The sequence below is a fragment of the Ochlerotatus camptorhynchus genome, unplaced genomic scaffold (genome assembly GCF_037179485.1).
Source record: "Ochlerotatus camptorhynchus isolate MF236.1 unplaced genomic scaffold, CSIRO-AGI_Acam_v1.1 ptg000329l, whole genome shotgun sequence".
In the NCBI taxonomy this organism is placed as follows: Eukaryota; Metazoa; Arthropoda; class Insecta; order Diptera; family Culicidae; genus Ochlerotatus; species Ochlerotatus camptorhynchus.
The window spans coordinates 2,795,323-2,814,781 of NW_027040817.1; the positions used below are offsets into that span (position 1 = coordinate 2,795,323).

The 19,459-nt window shown below is 38.7% G+C and overlaps 1 protein-coding gene across 1 annotated transcript in view; it reads right to left on the reverse strand.

Moving 5' to 3' along the window:
* Positions 1 to 19,459, reverse strand: part of tei (teiresias) — a 282,830-nt gene that overhangs the window by 25,816 nt on the left and 237,555 nt on the right. The window contains exons 8-9 of the mRNA XM_065230249.1: positions 18,145 to 18,345; positions 2,409 to 2,587 (exon numbers count right to left, since the gene is read on the reverse strand). Of these exons, the coding sequence (XP_065086321.1) occupies positions 2,409 to 2,587; positions 18,145 to 18,345 (380 nt within the window). The remainder of the gene's footprint in view (positions 1 to 2,408; positions 2,588 to 18,144; positions 18,346 to 19,459) is intronic.

Sequence of the window (19,459 nt, forward strand, 5' to 3'; positions counted from 1 at the left end):
AGATTCTTGTCAGCCAGATACAGATTTAAAAGATTGTTTACGATGAAAATACAGTATGAAAATCAATAAAATGTGGCATCACTGATCACACAGCAGCGTAAACCCTCATCAACAACGAAACACACACTAGCTGCTCCAACTAGAGGGATCTCAGCAGAGAAAAAAAGGACTGCGTCTACTTTCTATCACCAATCACTCGCGAAAGAACGGCTTCACTTCACCAGTACACAGTCTGGAAGACGCAGCGCCAGCTCCTCACTGGCCAAATCAACTTGCGACCAGCGCTGACATCAAAACCGACAACTTCAGCGACCGAAACAAACGCGTCCAAAAGCGGCCACGGCACACTTTGATTGGGTTTCTGAAATACAACCTCAACGCACAAACACGACGACGACTACATTCGACAAGCGCCTTTCGGCCGGGAGGCGGAACACCAGCACGCAGCAAAAACAGTTTTTTTTTTTTTTTCCTTTTTGGTTTGTTTTTTCCGTCGATCTTGTTTTCCGTGCTGAGCACCAATGCTACCGACGTGCCAGTTTTATACAGGTCTACTAGACGTGATAGTAGTTGTCTGCTGTTTGTTGTCAAGTGTCAAGTTTCTGGGATACCCTATAACAGACTGAGTGAAACGTCTCTCGATTTTACCCATATTCGAAAAGTTTTTCCTGGAAATGCTCAGCAACACAGCAAAAAATAAATTTTAATGTTACATCCAAGAGGATGCACTTCAATCATGTCGAAAATCTCATGTAATTTTTATGGCCACAAAAATAAACAAATACAGTAAAAGTAGCGTAATGTCAGTTCATGCACTGTATTAATGATAATTTTGTCTTTTTTGGCTAGTAATATTATACTACACTAATAGAATTCCACACATTTTTATTGGCGAATTTCCATGTAAAATTCCACATGATTTTCATGTGACCACTTGACTGATGCAAATTTTGACATTTTCGCTCCACAGTGCTCAAACGGTTCCAAATCGAGTTTTGATTAGTCTCCCGAAATTTGAACTCATTTGATAAGAAACTGACTTGGCACAAACCATTTGAAGTTTATATGGAAATTACTATAGGAAAACCAAATGTTTTGTTCATATCCATCTAACAACTTATCATATCGCTCTGCTTTAAAAAATGATAACTGAATTCGTAGAAAATTTTCTCAGCTACAACTTTGTCCTGAACTACTTTTCAATATAATGTAAGCATCAAAAGTTATCAATAATTCAAGCCACTAATGTCTTACGATTATGCTCAATCAACTGTTCAGCAGGCAACATTGGTGTTTCTGGCGCTTGGAATAGAGCACAAAAATCATGGCTACTATGTCACACTGCAAGATACAGTGTTGCTCACAAAACAGCTGCTTGATCATGCCATAAGATTATCAATCTCTTAAACAATTAATAACTATTTTATTTGACGTTTGGCTCAACAACTATATTCTGCTAAGTTGAAGCTGAGAAAATTTTCCATAAGTATAGCTTTTGAATTTTTGAATAGTGCAATATGGAAAAAGGTAAGAAGACGATGAACAAAAGGTTTGGATTTCCCATAGTAATTTCCATATAAACTTCAAATGGTTTGTGCCAAGTCAGTTTCTTTTCAAATGAGTTCAAATTCTGGGAGACTAATTAGGACCCGATTTGGAACCTTTTGAGCACTGTGGAGTGAAAATGTCAAAATTTGCATCAGTCTAGTGACCACACATAAGCAGAATCCACATAGAAGCACATATGAAATTTATGAGTCAAATGAATAGTATTTGTGGTTACACATTGCTTTTATGTGTACATACATTAAGTATGTGTCCGACACATAGATATTATTTGTTGATCACATTGCAAAAATTCATGTGTGCGACACATAAAAACAATCTTTGAAATTTTATCAGTGTATATTTTCGACACGATTGAAGTGCATCATCAGTGTCAGTCTCATCAAATCTCATAAATCTAAGAAATGTTTGTCTGGTTTGTCTACGTTTGAAATTTTGTTTGACAAATATTACACACGGACGATAAAACTGACTCAAAATTGAATTGAATTGGACTGAACTTAGCAAAAAGTTAAACACACAATGGATAAATGAACCTAGCTTTAGGTTGTAACAGACCTACACGTATGTTACTCAACTAATCAAATCAATTTGTTGTAATCTTCTGTATGAAAAACATAAATTATCTTTAGTAGTTATATTTCTGGTGCTTGTTGGGTGGACCTAGACCTAGACTAATCATTAGATAGAAACCAATTTCTCAATGTAAAATTTTTGATTAATGACCTGCTACGGGGGAACCAATGGCCTAAATTATTATCAAACACTTATAACCTGCGGCTAGGAATTCACCCCAAGACCAACGCAAACAAGACCTCATTTCCTGGTATGCAAATACTTACGATGAATCCATAGGCCAGTACGTCATCGCCGTACTTCTTGCCAGGTGTGTAGACCAGATCGCCGTGCAGCCATCGTGCCGCGTACGCCGCCGGATTGGCACAGAATTCCACGGACAGGTGCAAAGGTGAACCCGCATAGGCCACTGGCGTCGTGTTCCGAGCAATCACTGTCGGTGCACCTGAAAAGAATGAAACGTGTGGAAGTGGAGTTAGTAATTAAATTCCTATCCGGAGACTATATTGCTTTGCCAGTTCGCGCCCTCCTCGCTGCGCTGTCTGTCGTCGTCAGACGACTGAATGTTAATAGCGACTTGGGAAATGTCTTTCCAAGCTCGGGGGCCGGGCCGTCCGTCAGTCGCAGAAGCAGCACTATCATCACGTTATACATGCTGGATTCTGGACATTTGTGATTTATTTGCTTTTCCGACTAAATGGCAATAACGTATAAACAAATAGCTTCGGGGTGGAAGTGCTTTCTATTTGGGTATATCTGCTTGTCCAATTGTGGATAGCAGCTTATAAGGAAGCTCTACTCAACAACGCTAATGGGGCATCTAATTTCTTTTGCTAGCTTTTGCGCTAAGTCCTTCATGTCACTGTCTTCATACAAAATTGTTTATTGTGTTGACCTAGGTCTGAGGTAGATCACATGACCGAGATGTTTTCACAGGAGAAATTGGATATTCCAGCCAACGATGAGCTTATCTTTGATTTGGCGAATTGTATGAACTCATTGAGGCAATCTGCATTAATTTTTTATAAGTTTTAATTAAAGACTCAATTATTGATGTAAAGCACAATATAGCGGCCTACATATACCTTCATAAGATTCGTCTTCTCTTCCAAGGATTGAAACTTCATTACGGGTTTATACATTTTCTACTCAAATTTGCATGATTAGATTTCACTCATCTTTGGGGATTTCGAACATAAAAAAAAATCCAATCCATTTTACCAACGCTTTTATCGATAATTAAGTTCCGATTATATCCCGAGGGTGCACCGCATCTCTTCCGAAAGGTACTTTCGCTTCCACCTGTTTATACGCTTTTCGGCACGTGTAACATGGGAGACAGATTCCCATCACTTCATTCCGTTTTGGTTCCCTCTCCTCTCCAATATCCACCCACTGTTCGCTTGCATAGATGAGTAGGTATCTATCCAACCGATTTCTTTTCTCTTCTTTTTACAAGGAAACCTGTGGCGGATGGTGACACAGAATTAAGAACTCGAGGCACAAAGCGTAGATGGAAGAATTTTCCACATCTGCTCTGTCGGCTGAAATCAAATTTATTCCTCCCTCCGGCGACATGCACATAGGTACCGATAGAAACACACACAGCAAGCACTCGAAGCGAATACTTTATGCATCTCCCGACGCGTCCCGGCCGGCGCCACCGCCTGAAATAGAATTGGGACGACGAAGATATAAGCGAAGCAGACAGGCGGGGTGCTTATTTTCAAATGAGAAATTCAAACAGTTCCGGAACAAGTTTCGAGAAGAAGATGCTTGGGGGAGGCACAGGGAATCCCTACGGCGAACTTGTACAAGACGATTTCGTGTCAGTTCATTCCAACCGGATGTGAGTATATGAATATATGAGGAAAGGTCGTTCGCCAGAGGGCGTCTAGCCATTGGAACTAGATGTGAGGATTTGATTTACGGTAAACAAAATGGATATCGATTTGTTTCTTGTTAATTGGAAAAATTGGATACTGGTTAGGCAGAGCTTGGATGTGCCATTTAAAACTTTAAACCAATTTGTCATGTGTATCTGCATTCCATTTAATTGAATTGAAATTCATAAATGTTCTACTGATTTGTCTCTGCTTCCATATATTAGACAGAGTGCCTTCTGTTTAGTATTTGCTAAAACTTATAATGCGTGCTCGACTGCCTAAATAATATAACACGTGAATTACACTAAATGGACTTAGATCAACAAAATGCAGCCCATAACCAAACCCTCTAAACGATTTTACAATCTCACCCACTCGGGAGAAGTAACAATACCAAACGTCAGCTTGATGAACACAAATCCGTAGCCACCGATCAAATTCAAATCCAATCTAGTAACACAAACAATCCTAAATTGCCATCCGGTTGAATCTACATAGCCGGAAAAGTCTTGTTCTATCAGTATTGTTGATACAGGAACAGGAAAATAAAAATCCCACGCCTCGACCCTTTTCGGTACCGTTTGTTTATGACCATGCTTTGTCCGGAATGGATAGATGACCCCGAAAGAGTGTTGCTGGCGGTCTAGAGAGCTACTGGCTGCCGGCTGCCACTCAATCGATGTGTATCGAACCGCAGCGGGAAGCTAATTGCCAAAGTGCGGTTTTGTAAATTATGCAATGTAAATCAGCATAAGGTTATCCCCCCAATAGTGCGGCTACTAATTTAGTTGTTTTAAATTGTGTTGGAATCGCGCAATTCCCGCTGTTAGGATAGGCTCGTTATGAATATTTTACTGAGTCTATGAATATTAGGGTGGTTCAAAATATCAATTTTGCTCCACCCCGACTCCAAATCTGTTCCTGATCATTCTCCTAAAATTTGAGTTCATTTGAACTGCACTCAGACTGCAATTACCCTCTGAAGTTTATTTGGCATGCTACGTGACGTTATAACGGTTTTGCAGTTTTTAAACAGTTTTTGTACTGTAATTAAAAAATAAATTAAAAGTTACCCCTCAAAATTATTACAGATCTGGAAGTGTGTTACATTTCCTATGAGAATTGATCAAGAGTGATTTGAGTAGTGTAATTGTGAAGTGCAAAACGTTGTAACGTCACGTAGTAGTTAATTTTTAGCAACTCAAATCATAAACTCTTGTTTAATTCTTATAGAAAAACACTTCCCAAATCTGCAATAATATGGTGAAGTTGGTTTGCGTGGGCGTCGCATTCCTAAAAATCATCAACAGAAGTCATTGTTTAGAAGTTGTTAGGCCCTTATTCTAGCTCTATCTACAATTGAGTGATATTTACTTTTCATTTGATTTAGTCATAGTTCAAAAACTGTAAAAATCAGGCAAAATCGTGAATACATCCTGGCAGTGTTGGAAAATTTCGTGATATTTCACAAAGTTCACCAAGGGAAAAGTTCGCGAGTCATAGTGAGTTTTCGAGAACTTTTCCATCTCTGCATCCTGGTAGTATGAGTCATTTGGGAATTACTATGGGATATGATAACTTTTTGAAATCATTCTCCTATCCCTTCTCCATAATGATATATGGAAAAAATTGTTATCTGTATTTATTTTGAATTTTTTCAGCTACAGCCAGGCAGGGGAAATCAGTTACATTCATTTCCCTCTAATATGTTTCATCAACAGAATTAGATAAAATGATGCATGAAGCTTTTGTAGGTTTTGATATTAGTTACAGTCCATATCTCAAATCTGTATCTCTTATACATGACGAACCAGAGCGAACAGAACCCATCATTGTTTTTTTATTGAATATAAATTACATTCACTGAGAAACAATAATAAGTTCTGCCCGCTCTAGTTCGTCATGCATAAGAGATAAAGATTTGAGCTACTGACAAAAGTTGCAGCTAATATCAAAGCCATAAAAGCTTCATATGGAATTTACGGAATACAGTTGCTGAAAAAACTTAGTGACAAATGAATGTAAATGAATGTACGAAATGAATGTATATGATTGTCCATGCCTGGCTACAGCTTTCATAAAAATCATTGTTAGAATAAACATCAGGATATTTAGTTATTAATTAATAAAGACGAGGATGTTCTTAGGGCCTCCCTTAGCTCAGTCGGTAAAGGCGCAGCTACAAAGCAAGACCATGCTGGAGGTGGCTGGGTTCAATTCCTGGTTCGGTCTAGGAATTTTTCGGGTTGGAAAATTTCTCGACTTCCCTGGGCATAGAAGTATGATTGGACTTGCCACACAATTAAAGCAATGCAAAAATTGTACAGGCATCGAATGCTCTCAATTAATAACTGGTGGAAGTACATCTAGAACACTAAGTTGAGAGCACGCAATAAGCTAATATGCGATATGCAATAAGCTTGAAATGTGAAGAAGAAGAAGAAGAAGAAGAAGAAGTTCTTGTGACATGCTTTATGGTATTCCTGACACCTGGTATTCCTGGTATTACCCCCTAAAACGGGGTGACTATGATCGTTTTTTGAAGTTTATTATAAATATTTTTTACAGCAATGAATGTTTTTCAAATTTTAATTTTGTTAAACAAGTACTGGGGATCCTAGAGTCTGTTCGTTGTAACATGTTTACCAGGAATTGTTGCATTTGCACTATTTTTATTGTCTTGTGGCCGAACATCAGATTTTTGTATTGTGGTTACTTTGATAATACTCAATGAATGTAGAAAACCATGCGAGAACCGCAAACCATTTTGATCAAGAAATAAGAAACTTTGAATGAGTATTTAATCAGAAACATCATAAGCAATAAAAATACAATATTGAATTTGTCGTGACTATATAGGAAATTCATTTGATAAGTGATTGTATGAGTGCTTTTTCAATCAGGCGAAATACAAGAAAAAATTGTTTTGCAGGTATTTGGAAAATATTTAAAACATACTGCAAAAAACTGTATTCGATATCAAAGGTGAAACCCTATGCTACAAAATGGAAACAATATTTTCAATTCGGAAATAGTGCAGAGTGTAAATTTAATCAATATATTCTACAATCAAAGTTACCAGCATTATCAAAGATACCCCGTTTTACGGTAATTAAAATTCAGACTTTTAATGTCATAGTGAAAAAAGCAGTGGTGACCTGAACCCAAAGGGAGAAAAATGCAAGGTGACTCAGCACGCCTGTCCCGTTGCCGAGAAGCGTGCTCGTTCACTGCTGCGCCACGCTCTTTCTACCATGACAGTTAGCAAATATTATAGATTAACAATATGGTTCATTCTTCTATTATTCCCAAGGCACGATTTTTCCCGACACTAGCGGCTCAAGCGACACGAAAGGTGACTATTTCACTGTAAATTGGGCGCTAGCCATGGACAGCTTAATAACAACAAGGCTATCAAAAACAACTCACAGATTAAAATGTTACCGAGTATTGTGAAAAATTACCTGTTTCAAATTATATTACAATTTTATTCAAACTGGAGGTTATGGAAAAACAGCGTTAAAAGCCTACAAGCTATTTGGAAATTACTCAAAATTGGTTAGAGTCTACCTAGTCCGGTCAAAATTGACCTTAACCAAAAATGGGTAAACATACTTTTAAAGGAAACTGGGCAAAAATTACTCAGATGTTGACGTTTTCCATCTCGGTAAACTTTACCCATTTTGATAGAAATGGAGAACCGAGATATTTTTTAATTCTTTATTAAGGTGATTTTTAGCCTATGGCTAGTTCATCTTCGGAGAAAGGAGAGGCCTCAGAGTGAGTAACCTCTAAATACATGATGTATTAACATTTTGCAAATTACTTTGGTTGCTGGCTCTTCAACTTATATGGAAAAAATAAAAATATATAAATTAGTGAAACAGAGGAACAACAGAAAACAAAATGATTTAAAACAATCTACAAACGAATAATCCAAACCAAAACAGAGCTCAGTTGGCATGGTTCCAATAGGAGAAATCCATCCAGCTGAAATGTCCCGACGGCCGAAAAAAATTCCTGCTATACCAAGTGATAGATTTTGGCTTCGAGGCTGGAGTATCATTCCTGAGCAGATCCCTGATGCTGGAAGTTAGGAAGAGCGACTCCCGAACGAAGATTTTGGAACTCCGGGCAGTTGCACAGGATGTGTTCGACGGTGTAGGGTACCCCGCAGATGATGCAGCTTCTGCGGGAACGGCAGGCCACCATAGTTATAGTAGAGTTTGGTGTGCACGGTCGGAAGCCGCGAAATCACGCGTTGATCTATCAAGTTGTCCAGGTCGCTCCATCCTTCAGTTGACTTAGCGGATAAAGGCAGTTCTGTTGCGGAACCACTCGGCCTCCCATGCCGCTCGAATGGTACGCATGATTCACCGTATGACGCCTTGTACGGGTACCTTGTCGATGTGTCTGGGACCAGATGTCCCGGCTCCGGCAAGGTGATCAGCAGACTCGTTACCTAGCACTCCGCAGGGTCCGGGAATCCATGTGTACACAGTGTTCGGTGGGGCATATTTGATAATCGCCTGTATCCATGGGTGTTTTGGTGCTTCCGAGGTGATCGCTTGAACGACGTTGTGTGAGTCGGTTAAGATAAGTATCGGTTTGTTGGCTGGCGTCGTAGCGGCACGGAAGATCGCTGCAGCCTCGGCCGAGAAAACCGAGCACTGTGGAGGAAGACTGCTGCTTTCAGCAATATCGTCTCCAAAAATCCCGATACCTACTCCGTTTATCGATCGGGAGCCGTCGGTGTACCGGTGTACGTGGTCGGCATGGAAAACCGAGTTCCGCAGCGCAAACATAACCTCATCTGACTGGCTCCTCTATCAGGGTGATTAATCATGAGTTTTTGAAATGGAATTCAACATTGAAATTATCAAGTAAGCATACGAAAAAGTATTGAATGCTTAACCATATAGATGCCCTTTTGAATGAGTTTTGTAAATTGGTTCACAACCAACAACAAACATTGACCTATATAATAAGGCTTCCGGAACCTCAAATTTCTGATGATCATAGGGTTACTAGAAGTTCAATTCTAAAATGAACTCCGTTAATATACATGAAGTGTCGCTCAGATTAACTGGAGTCAATGGTATAATAGGATAATTAGACAGCGCCAAATTCTCCCTTTCATACCGGCGCCATTCTAAATAATAAAAAAAAACATGTGATTAGAACCATTTATTCAGAATCTGGGTAGATTCTTCTCATCATTGATTGATTGATTTATCTTTATTAAGGAGGCTTTCAGCCTGAGGCTGGTTTGCTTAAACTTCTCTTCATAACTAAACTGGTTTACCCAGCTTTTGACAACCTAACTAACAATTTCGCAATGTAAACGTTTTACTCATTACATTTATATAGCTTCAAGATACGAAATAAGGAAACCTTTACACAACCTCTATTCAAGCAAATCTGGCGAGCTTGGTCAGCTATTGGCTGTTGTGACGGTTGGGACAAGCTCTTCTTGCATATCTATTTACGCTTCTCTACAGCTGTTATCCTGCTGTTTAGTTGTGTGTGCACTTGAAAAGCGCTTACTAAACTTTTACCCGATTATCCAATAATCACTACACAGTTTTCTCTTGACGCTAGATTAAAAATTGTTTACGCTTTTCTTTGTTGGAAGAATTTATTGAGTTTATTTTGCTGTGAATCAAATTAATCGAAATTAGTTATAAGCAACACCACCAAATTAATTACACTCTACCGGAAACTGGAATCGAACTCGAGACGACCGCATTGGCGAACCAACTTCGCTACGCCAACACTTTGAACTGACGTAAACAAATATACATGTCCTTCTACAACAAGATCGCTGAGTAGAGGCTTTATAATAGTGCACATGAATAACTTTTCTCAACTATTTAATTTAGCTTAGTAAAGAAGCAGAGGAAAAGCTGTAAAACAACACAAGTCTAACAATAAACCTAGTTGACTGTAAAATAGCTTGCAAAGTAGCGCTAACACAGTTTATTAGCTGAGTACAGGTTGTTTAGTTGTTGAAAAGGCACTTTTGATGCTTATGTTATTCAGCAAGAGTGGTTGGTGGTGTAGAAGCCATCAAATAAGTAATGTATTAGCATTACTAGCATTTTTTTGCAGCTAAAAGTTGAAAGTTTATTAATTTGCATAGAAGAAAAAGTTGAGTAAACGCTCTCCAAAACTATTTTGCTAGCATCTGCTTGCAGCTGTATCTGCAGCTTTGTTTGTGTAAAGTAGTGCTGTAAAGTACTGCAGTTGTGCTGTAAAGTAGCTGAAATGAAGCTGCAGATACAGCTACAAGCAAAAGCTAGCAAAATAGTTTTGGAGAGCGTTTACTCAACTTTCTCACAAGCATTATTCAATTTGTCAGTCACACTGAATAACATCAGCCAATAAACGCTAATGTCACTTCTATACACACACTAATCAACTTTCCACTTGTAGCTTCAAAACAAAGCTAACAAAGTGAATATATCACTCATTTGATGGCTTCTACACAACTAACCACTCTTGCTGAATAACATAAACATCAAAAGTTCTTTTTCAACAACTAAACAACCTGTACTCAGCTTATAAACTGTGTTAGAGTAACTTCTGAAGCATTTTTACAGTCAACTAGGTTTATTTTTAGACGTGTACAGTTTTACAGCTTTTACTCTGCTCTTTTATAACTAGTCGAGAAAAGTGATTCATGTGTACTATTATAAAGCCTCTACTCAGCGATTTTGTTGTAGAAGGGAATGTTGATTTGTTTACATAAGTTCAAAATGTTGGCGTAGCACAGTTGGTAGTGTCAAGGTTTGCCAATGAGGTCGTCTCGAGTTCGATTCCAGGTTCCGGTGCAGGGTAAATAATTTGGTGATGATTGGTAACTAATTTCGATTAATTTTTGATTCCCAGCAAAATAAACTTAATAAATTCCTTAATAAAAAAGCGTAAACAGTTTTTAACCCGGCTTCAAGAGAAAGCTTTGTAGTGATTATTGGATAACCGGGAAAAGGTTGAATAAGCGCCTTTCAAGTTCACACACAACTAAACAGCAGGATAACAGCTGTATAGAAGCGTTAATAGATATGCAATAAGACCTTTTCCCGGCCGTTCCAAACAGCCATAAGTAGCTGACTAAGTTCGCCAGATTCGCTTGTATAGAGATTGAGTAAAGCTGAGTTTAGACTAGGCAAGTCAAATGATCAACTCAGTTGAATTCAACTGACTTGAACGTGAATTGAACGTGTAAACCATGCAATTCAACTGACTTGATCAACACACTTGAATTGAAAAAAGTTGAACCAGGCTCAACTTTTCAAGCCAATTGAATTCAACTGAGTTGATCATTTGACTTGCCTAGTCTAAACCCAGCATAAAGGTTTCCTCATATCGTAAAACGTTTGAATACAGCTTGAGGACTGTATAAATGAAATGAGTAAAGCGTTTACATTGTGAAAATTGTTAGTTGGGCGTGTACCACCAAAATCTGTCAATTGCTCTGTTAGCTTTACATCTAAACTATCTGAATCGTTTTATTTACTGATTAATGATTTTTTGATGTTCCATCTCGGAAGAAGGCACTTCCAGTATTTCTTTCTTCCAGATTAATGGTACAAACAGGTAAACAGGTTTCAAAATATTATAAATTTCAGAAAACCATATCGAAGCTTACTAAATTTCATGGAAGTGTTTATTTCTCGTGAATACCGACTCATTCTGGCAAACCGACACCAGCATCTGAGAGATAATTTGCTCTTTCAGATGATATAGTTAGTGTGAGTAAGTGTGTTGTAATTCGTGAACAACCGACGCTTAAATGCATTGTCTACATTTGGATTTCACATGTTGCTGGAGAACGTTCTGGTGAACTTAAATTTGCGCAGTAAGAAAAAACTACGCACAATTAAGTTCACTTTCACTCAACATGTGGCTTCCGTGGGGGCTGGGTTAAATTAAGTTAATGAAGAAAACTAAATTTTGAGTAATCCTGATCAATAATCCATTGAGTAAAAATTACCTAACGATCAATTGAATGCAATAATGGAGCACACAAAAATGACAGCATCAACGGCAGCGCAGGTTGCTATGACTTTGATCCAAAAATAAGTTAAAAGTACCCAACGGTGAAAACAGGATGTTGAATACTTTAAACTGAAAATTGGATGCTTTCCTATTTTGAATCGCAGCGTGCTTTATTAAAATGAAATATATTTAAAAATACTTCGAGATATTCTTCGTTAGTTCTTTTATGTAACACACTTTTCAAAAATTTAACTTTAAAACATTAACGGAAAGTACTATATGATACCATCATGTAAAATTTTACGTTTGGAGGTTAGCAATGATCATCAGAATATGAACTTTAATTTGAGCTCATCTATTATTACTCAATGGATGAAAAATTGAACTAACGCCACTTTTCTGATTGAACCCAATATTTAGTTTACACAGCCTCAGAGTGCCCACCGCATGATCTAGAACATCCGTAATTTGTATTGTTATGCATTGTTGATAAAAGTATGCCTTGATTAATCAAGCTCAACGCTTGAAAAGGCCTCTTCAGCTTTTGTAATCAAAACTTCTAGCGGCCCTTTTATCGATATTTGTTACTGCGAAACAACAAGTGCTTTAGATTTCAGTCTGCACTAGACACATTTGATTTAGATCTGATTGGAAATGAGCCAACTCACTTTCACGATCGTGGATGCTCACTTTTATATCTGTTAATAACAAACCTGCCTGATGACGTGATCGTTTTTGGTCAAGTAGATATGTTCTCTTCAGTTATCTCGAAACATGGTTTGATTTTCTGTTCGTTGGACATTGAGATACAATCCCTCGTCAATTTTGATTCTTTTTCATTAGCAGCATCGCAACCATTCATAATACATGTATCCCTGTTCGAGTAGCTTGTCATCGTAAGCAATACAGTGGATGGTTCAACGATGACAGTATGCATGCTGTGTACAATAGAGATCTGGCGTACAAAGATTGAAGGATTGGTTCACCATAACGTAATTCATTTCTGAAGACTGTTCACAATCGGTTAAGGAATAATTTCAACCTCTTAACTTGACACGCCAAAGGGAGACGGTGTAATATTCTATGATAAAAGTCAAACATCTCAGCTTAGGCAAATCTAAGCAAACTGAAGAATATCCTTCTGACCCTGACTTAGTTAATGTCATATTTTCGAGTAATTTTAAATAGGGGAAATGTCTCTAATGTTGGCCTATGGATCTAAGATTGGGCCCATCGCTAAAAATCTGCTATTTATTAATTTTGTCTAGATGAACGCGTTATTGGGACGTAACTAATGGATATTTTCGGTTGCTATGGGCCCAAATTAGGGACACATAGGCCGACATTACCTGCATATCTCCTATAACTGTTCCTGAAACACAACCTTCTGATTCTGTTTTCCATCGCTGGGAAAGAATTGAGAATAGACTAGAATTTCAACCAATTATCAATCATGAGGTTGTGAATGCTGTTTACGAGGTAAAATGCCTCAGAAAATCCCAGCTGCACCGACTAAGACTGACCCCTGTTTTTTGACAAGGTCAAAGCAGCCTTACTAAGGGTTTGCGATGATATCGCTATTACCGTCGACAACAAAAGTAAGATTGAATTGCTTTTGTTAGATTTTTCTAAACTGTTTGACTTCATCTCCCACCCATATCTGTGCAGCAAGCTACATGATCGTAAGTTTTTTAGTCAGGCCGCTTTAGATTTAATTCCGGAAGAACACAATTAGTCCTCTGTGGTGATAAGTAATAAAAAAGTTGATCTGAAAAGCGCCGTGCTCAAACCAGTCTTGTTGACGATCTTCTCAATGTGTTGAGGCATTGTAAAGCCTAATTGTTGCTGACAATGTCCAGTTAGTTATAGTTGACCACAATTTAACGTTGGGCATTGAGAAACAACTTGAATAGGGTTAACGTCTCTTATGTTGGCCTGTGTCCCTAATATTGGGCCCTTTCATAAATTTAAAAGGAAACCATTTTTTTTGACAATGTTTGAATAGCAACCAACAATATTCATTTGCATTGTACAGATGACGCATTGTTCTAAGAAAAATGTATAACAGGAGATTTTTATCGATAAACCTAATTTTTAGATCCACAGGTCAACATTAGACCCATTGCCCCTATCAACCAAAAGCAAGCAGGTAAGAAAATTATGTGTTACCAGATGTGATAATTGAGGGAAATCACATTGAGCTAACCTGTTATGCAAGTAACCTTGGCATGACTTTTCAAGACAATCTGAAACGGGACGAATCTGTTTCACAACAATGAGGAAAAATCTAAAGCAGGCTGAGGACTTTGAGAGCTGTGACGAAGGATTAGCTACAACTGTTTGAATCAGTGCTGTTAACCCATTTCATGTTTGCGGATGTCTTCTATTTGGATGGTTCTATGGTACTGTTTTCTAAGCTTGAAGTTGTTTTTAATGAGTGAGGTACGCTTAAACCATAAACCGGTGGACATCAGTACGTCATCTGTAGAAAACACTTTTAAGCTGTCCTTTCTGCAATTTTCATGCATTGAGAGCTTGTTTATTCTTGTATAAGATTTTGAATCGCAGAGCACCAAACTACATTTTTTCTATGATTACACCACTTTGAGGGAGACGCACTATGGGTTTCTCTGTTCCTGTCCACAACACTACTTTTTACGGAAAGTCGTTTTATTGTGTAGAGCGTGGCATATTGGAACTTACTTCCACGTGCTTTGACACGTGATTGTTCACGAAAGGCTGCACTTCATTTCTAAACAGATGATTTCTATTTAGTCAAGCTAGTGTATTTGTGTAGGGTAGATGTACCAGCTATGTCGATACGTTCCTATTATGGTGTGCTCCAATTATGACCCAAGGGAATTCCATAAATGGTACATCTGCCTTATATGGTGTAATAAACTTTTTTCAAACGGTTTATATGTATATTCAACCGCTATGGCAAAAAACAGACGCAGCTTGAATCATGTTTTTCGAAATAAACTTAACGAAACTAAATTATGAAACAATTAATTGTTTTGATGATAATTTAAACTTGTAAGATACAAGCAGAGATTTTTTTTTTATCTAGTTCGTTTATTTGTAAGGCTCAATCGCGTTAGCTTTACGGAGCCGATAATTCATTGTTCTTTGTTTGTAACAAAATTCACTTAATTCTATGTCTAGTAGGAGTTGGGCCGGATACTCGCGGCTTACTCGAGGTTAGAGGGGTACATTGACGAAGGATAGGAAATGGGGAGGAGCTTGGGAGTAGGGTATCGTTGCCTCATCAGAGCGTTGTCGCCAGTGTGAACGGTAGTGTGGTTCTAGATTCGTCTGGAGTTCGACCGGCTATGGTGACCAGTGGGCGACGATGAGGCTCATCGAGACGGAGGACAAGACAAACAAAAACTAATAAAGAGATACAAAAGACAAACGAATTAAATTCTTATACTAGACATTTGCAGAAACACATAAATCGACTGCATATGCAAGCAGAGATTGTAGAGTATTTGTTTGACACATTTAGCAATTTTGCATTGAGAGTCAATCAAGACAATCAGCGTCAAGAGAGACAATCAGCGATTTTATGGTCGGTGAATACTCACATTACTCACTCTTCATGAAGTATGAATATTCCCTGATCATAAAATTGCGATTCTCTTAAAGCAAAATTGATAGGTTTTATGTGTCAAACACATACCTTACAACCTCTTCTGTATCTTCCAAATACAAAATAGCATCTAACATCTAATGATGTTAGAGAACCATACATTCTTTGTCAAGTGTTGTGCGATGCATGCACAAACTTGCTTTGAAAACGCTCAGAAAGGCTTTCCAGCTCTGATTGTTTGTAGGTATGGATGAGTACACCGATGGATTTGAGTTCATCCACTGATTTGAGATTTCTAGACCAACAACTGAAATGGCCTCAACTCCATTTTGTAAACAAACATTGTTAGGCCATTTTCTCGCGAACCAAAGGCCGCCAACGCAAACCAACAAAATGAGCAGGTAAGGGAAATTCTCCTCTACCCTATTGTGTGGTAGGTATGCAAATGTAGGTTTCGGTTCGCGAGAAAATGACCTTACAAGGTTTTTTTTTACAAAATGGAGTTGAGGCTTTTCAATTGTTGGTCTTGATTTGACAGGAGAGTGGAGCAATGTTTACTAAAAATGAATATGAAAAATAAATAATGAACATTTAGTGTTCACGTTTTAACGGAGCACCAATGCTACCGACGCCAGGGAGGCAGCTCCCACACCTGGACCCTACCTATCGACTCATCAACTCATGAACCGGGGGGCTTTCCTTCCCTTCCAAAGGAAGGCGTGATCAGAGATGTTATGCTTCAGAACATCCCGGTGGCACCGACTGGGATTGAACCCAGGCCTGCTGGGGTGAGAGGTAATCACGCTTACCACTACACCATCAGCGCCGGTGCTCCGTTCTCCTGTCAATTGTTACTCAGTGCATGAACTCAAATCCTTCGGTGTACTCGTCTATGTGCGAAACACTTGGTCAAATGTAAACGGTTAGTCACTTATTGTGCAGAATTCAAATCAATGTGCGATCTTTTACAAAATTGTTCTGCAAAGGTTTTTCAATCTAAGCCTGAGGATTGGTCAAAATTGAACAATTTTTGAATTTTTATACATGCAAATGATTGGTTTTTATTCGTTTCTCAGATATTTTCCCAAACAAACTTGAAAGTTCTCCCACAAATCTAGATCGAAACGAAATTCATTTAAATTTGGAACAGGGGTTGTTAAGTTAACCCACCCTAATGTTCATATTTTTTCTGTTATTTGGTATAGCCACTTTAGCATTCTTGGTTGTGACTTGCCCGGGGGGCAAGTGACTTGCCCGGGGATGAGGTTTGAACTCGTGACTTTGGCGTGAGAGGAATAGATGTTAAAGTTGCATGATAAGCTGGATGCCAGAGTGTTGAGTAAGTGGTGTAGAACTTAATATAGAGTAGTATGCAGTTAAGATTTGGGAAAAACAACTTAAAAATTGGTGCATTGCTTACATGTGAGCGAATGACTCCCGCTCGCATCGTCAAGGTTGACAAATTTTTCCCACCTGGTGATGATGTTAGTTAGTTAGTGGGTGCAGCCAGATTGTTTTGATGATTTTACGTGTTTAGTGATTGTTTACAAAAGCCTACAAGTTGTCAACTAAATTTTTATATATATTTGCTCCTTTTCGCTTCAGAACTAGAATTGCTATTGTGTCTCTAATATTGACACTCAGGCATAATCGTGTTGTCCTAGCAAAAGGATCCAGAATATGGATTGAAGCTTTTTAATATTACAAGAGAAAGGCACTTTTCATCGATAGGTGGATTAATCGTTTTCACTGTACTGTAATTTTATACAATTTCCTTGAATTCCTTCTCTTCTGTTGTATAAGGTTCCATTTAGTTGATTTATACTATCTGTTCCTATTTCAGGATTGATGTTATGACCCATCAGTTACTGTTGTACGGTTTGCTCCATTGAAAATAAATTTCTGGCTTCTGCTATTAAAAATAAATTTATATCACTATCACTTCACCAATGAAAACGTTTTATTGCAACCTAGGATTATAGAAAATACCCTCCGGACGCTCGTTAGCGAGTGAAAACCGAACAAAAAACAATGCAACTACTATTCGCTTCAAAGGATTCAGTCAGTGTGGCTGGCAGTTATCTAAAAACTAGCACTCGCGTTCCCTTGCATAAACCGTTCCGTGGCCGTAGCTCCACTCCCAGTGGAATACTTTCATCCGGTCTTTCATCTACCTTCGCCATCATCGCGCTTGAACTGTATGTAGTTATTACGCCAATAGTATGAGCTATAAAAACCCATAGCTTCCGCGAGTTCAACAAGAGAAAAAAAATCTTCGCAATCCACCCTCAATAGTAGAGACGCGCAGTGGCGTTTGCAGGCTCGATGTACTGAAATTTTCGGATCCTGTCGTCTTGTGTTTTTTAGTCAAATGGTAAAAACAAAACTTTTTTCGCATGGATGGATGATACTGATTTAGAAAAATCTATTTGCCCTATACAAAAACCCTACCTACACCCGTGGCCAAGCCCGTTCGGAAACGGAAGAAACGAGCGTGTAAAAAGCGGTGATGTAAACACTTACCTTTAACAGCAATCGAAACCGTTTGCAGTACTTCGAGCTTTTTGCGATTGGTTGAACTCTGGCCAACACACTTGTATGAGCCGGCGTCCTGGTAGACGACGTCCTTCAGCGAAAACTGCCCGGTCGGCGTGGAGATACCGACGCCGAGTCCCTTGAGCCGCGCCGTTATCGGATCCAAATGGGACCAACAGCCGAGGGAACCTGCGAAAACAGAACACAACCGTTGGTGAGTACTTATGATGGAGTAAGGAGTTGGTGGTCGTAGAGGAACGCATCCATGATGGGGAAACGAGCCGCACGGGAAAGGACTTTCCAACTGAATTGCCAGTCAGTGGAGGGAAATTAAAAAGTGGAAAAAGCCATGTAGCTATGATGTATGGGGCAATTATGGGAATGTTATTGCACTTCAGAAACAAGGGAATTGTGCCTCTAGGAGAATCCGGTGAGTCAGTGGACAGTGTGTCGGTTCGAGAACTTTGCCCCTCCCAACCGTATCGGCACGTCGGTAGGCTTTTGGGTATGGGCCAAATTGTATGACTGTAACAGGACGTTAAGTTAGAGAGTGGACCTTTTAACCGATCGGGGTCAATTGATTTTGTACGGGCCATTTAACAGTGCAACGAGTTACGTATTCATTCTCAAATAGGTTATTACCTTATTCCAGCCGAAGACGGAACGATAGGTATGCGTATTTTTTTTTCGATTTACGATTACATAGTTCGTACGTCCAACGTGTATCTTTTGGGAACATACTTATTTGCAGTTTGTGTAACGAAGTTATCATAGACTATCAACGATGTTGACTTAACTTATACATTTAGTGGATTGATTTCAATTATTTTAGTATTCTTCGGTCCATATTCTTTGTAAACTAGGCAGTTGAACAGCACATGCAGTGTATAAAAAAAAGTCCATTCAGCTGTCCAGGTACAGATCGGACTCGATTGTCCGAGATCCGATTATCCGGGATTAGATTATCTGAGGGTTCGATTATCCAATACTCCGGAGTAAATGACCCGAGTTTCCAGAGCCATATATTTTTTTTTCAGTATTATTGGCTTTGAGTAATTAAAAACAAGAAACATGGGGTACATGCTACAACCATCGATGCATTTTAATCATTTGAGCAGTTCCACACGATTATGATGAAACTTTGCACAGTTGTTTGTTATTGCCCAACATGCCATTTTACATATATTGTTCCTTAGTTTTGCACACGACTTACACTTGAAAAGGGCTTATGCAAACATGATACGCATCAATAGAAAAATATATATCTCGTGAACGATTTGTTTGATCGAAATGGTGTCTTAGA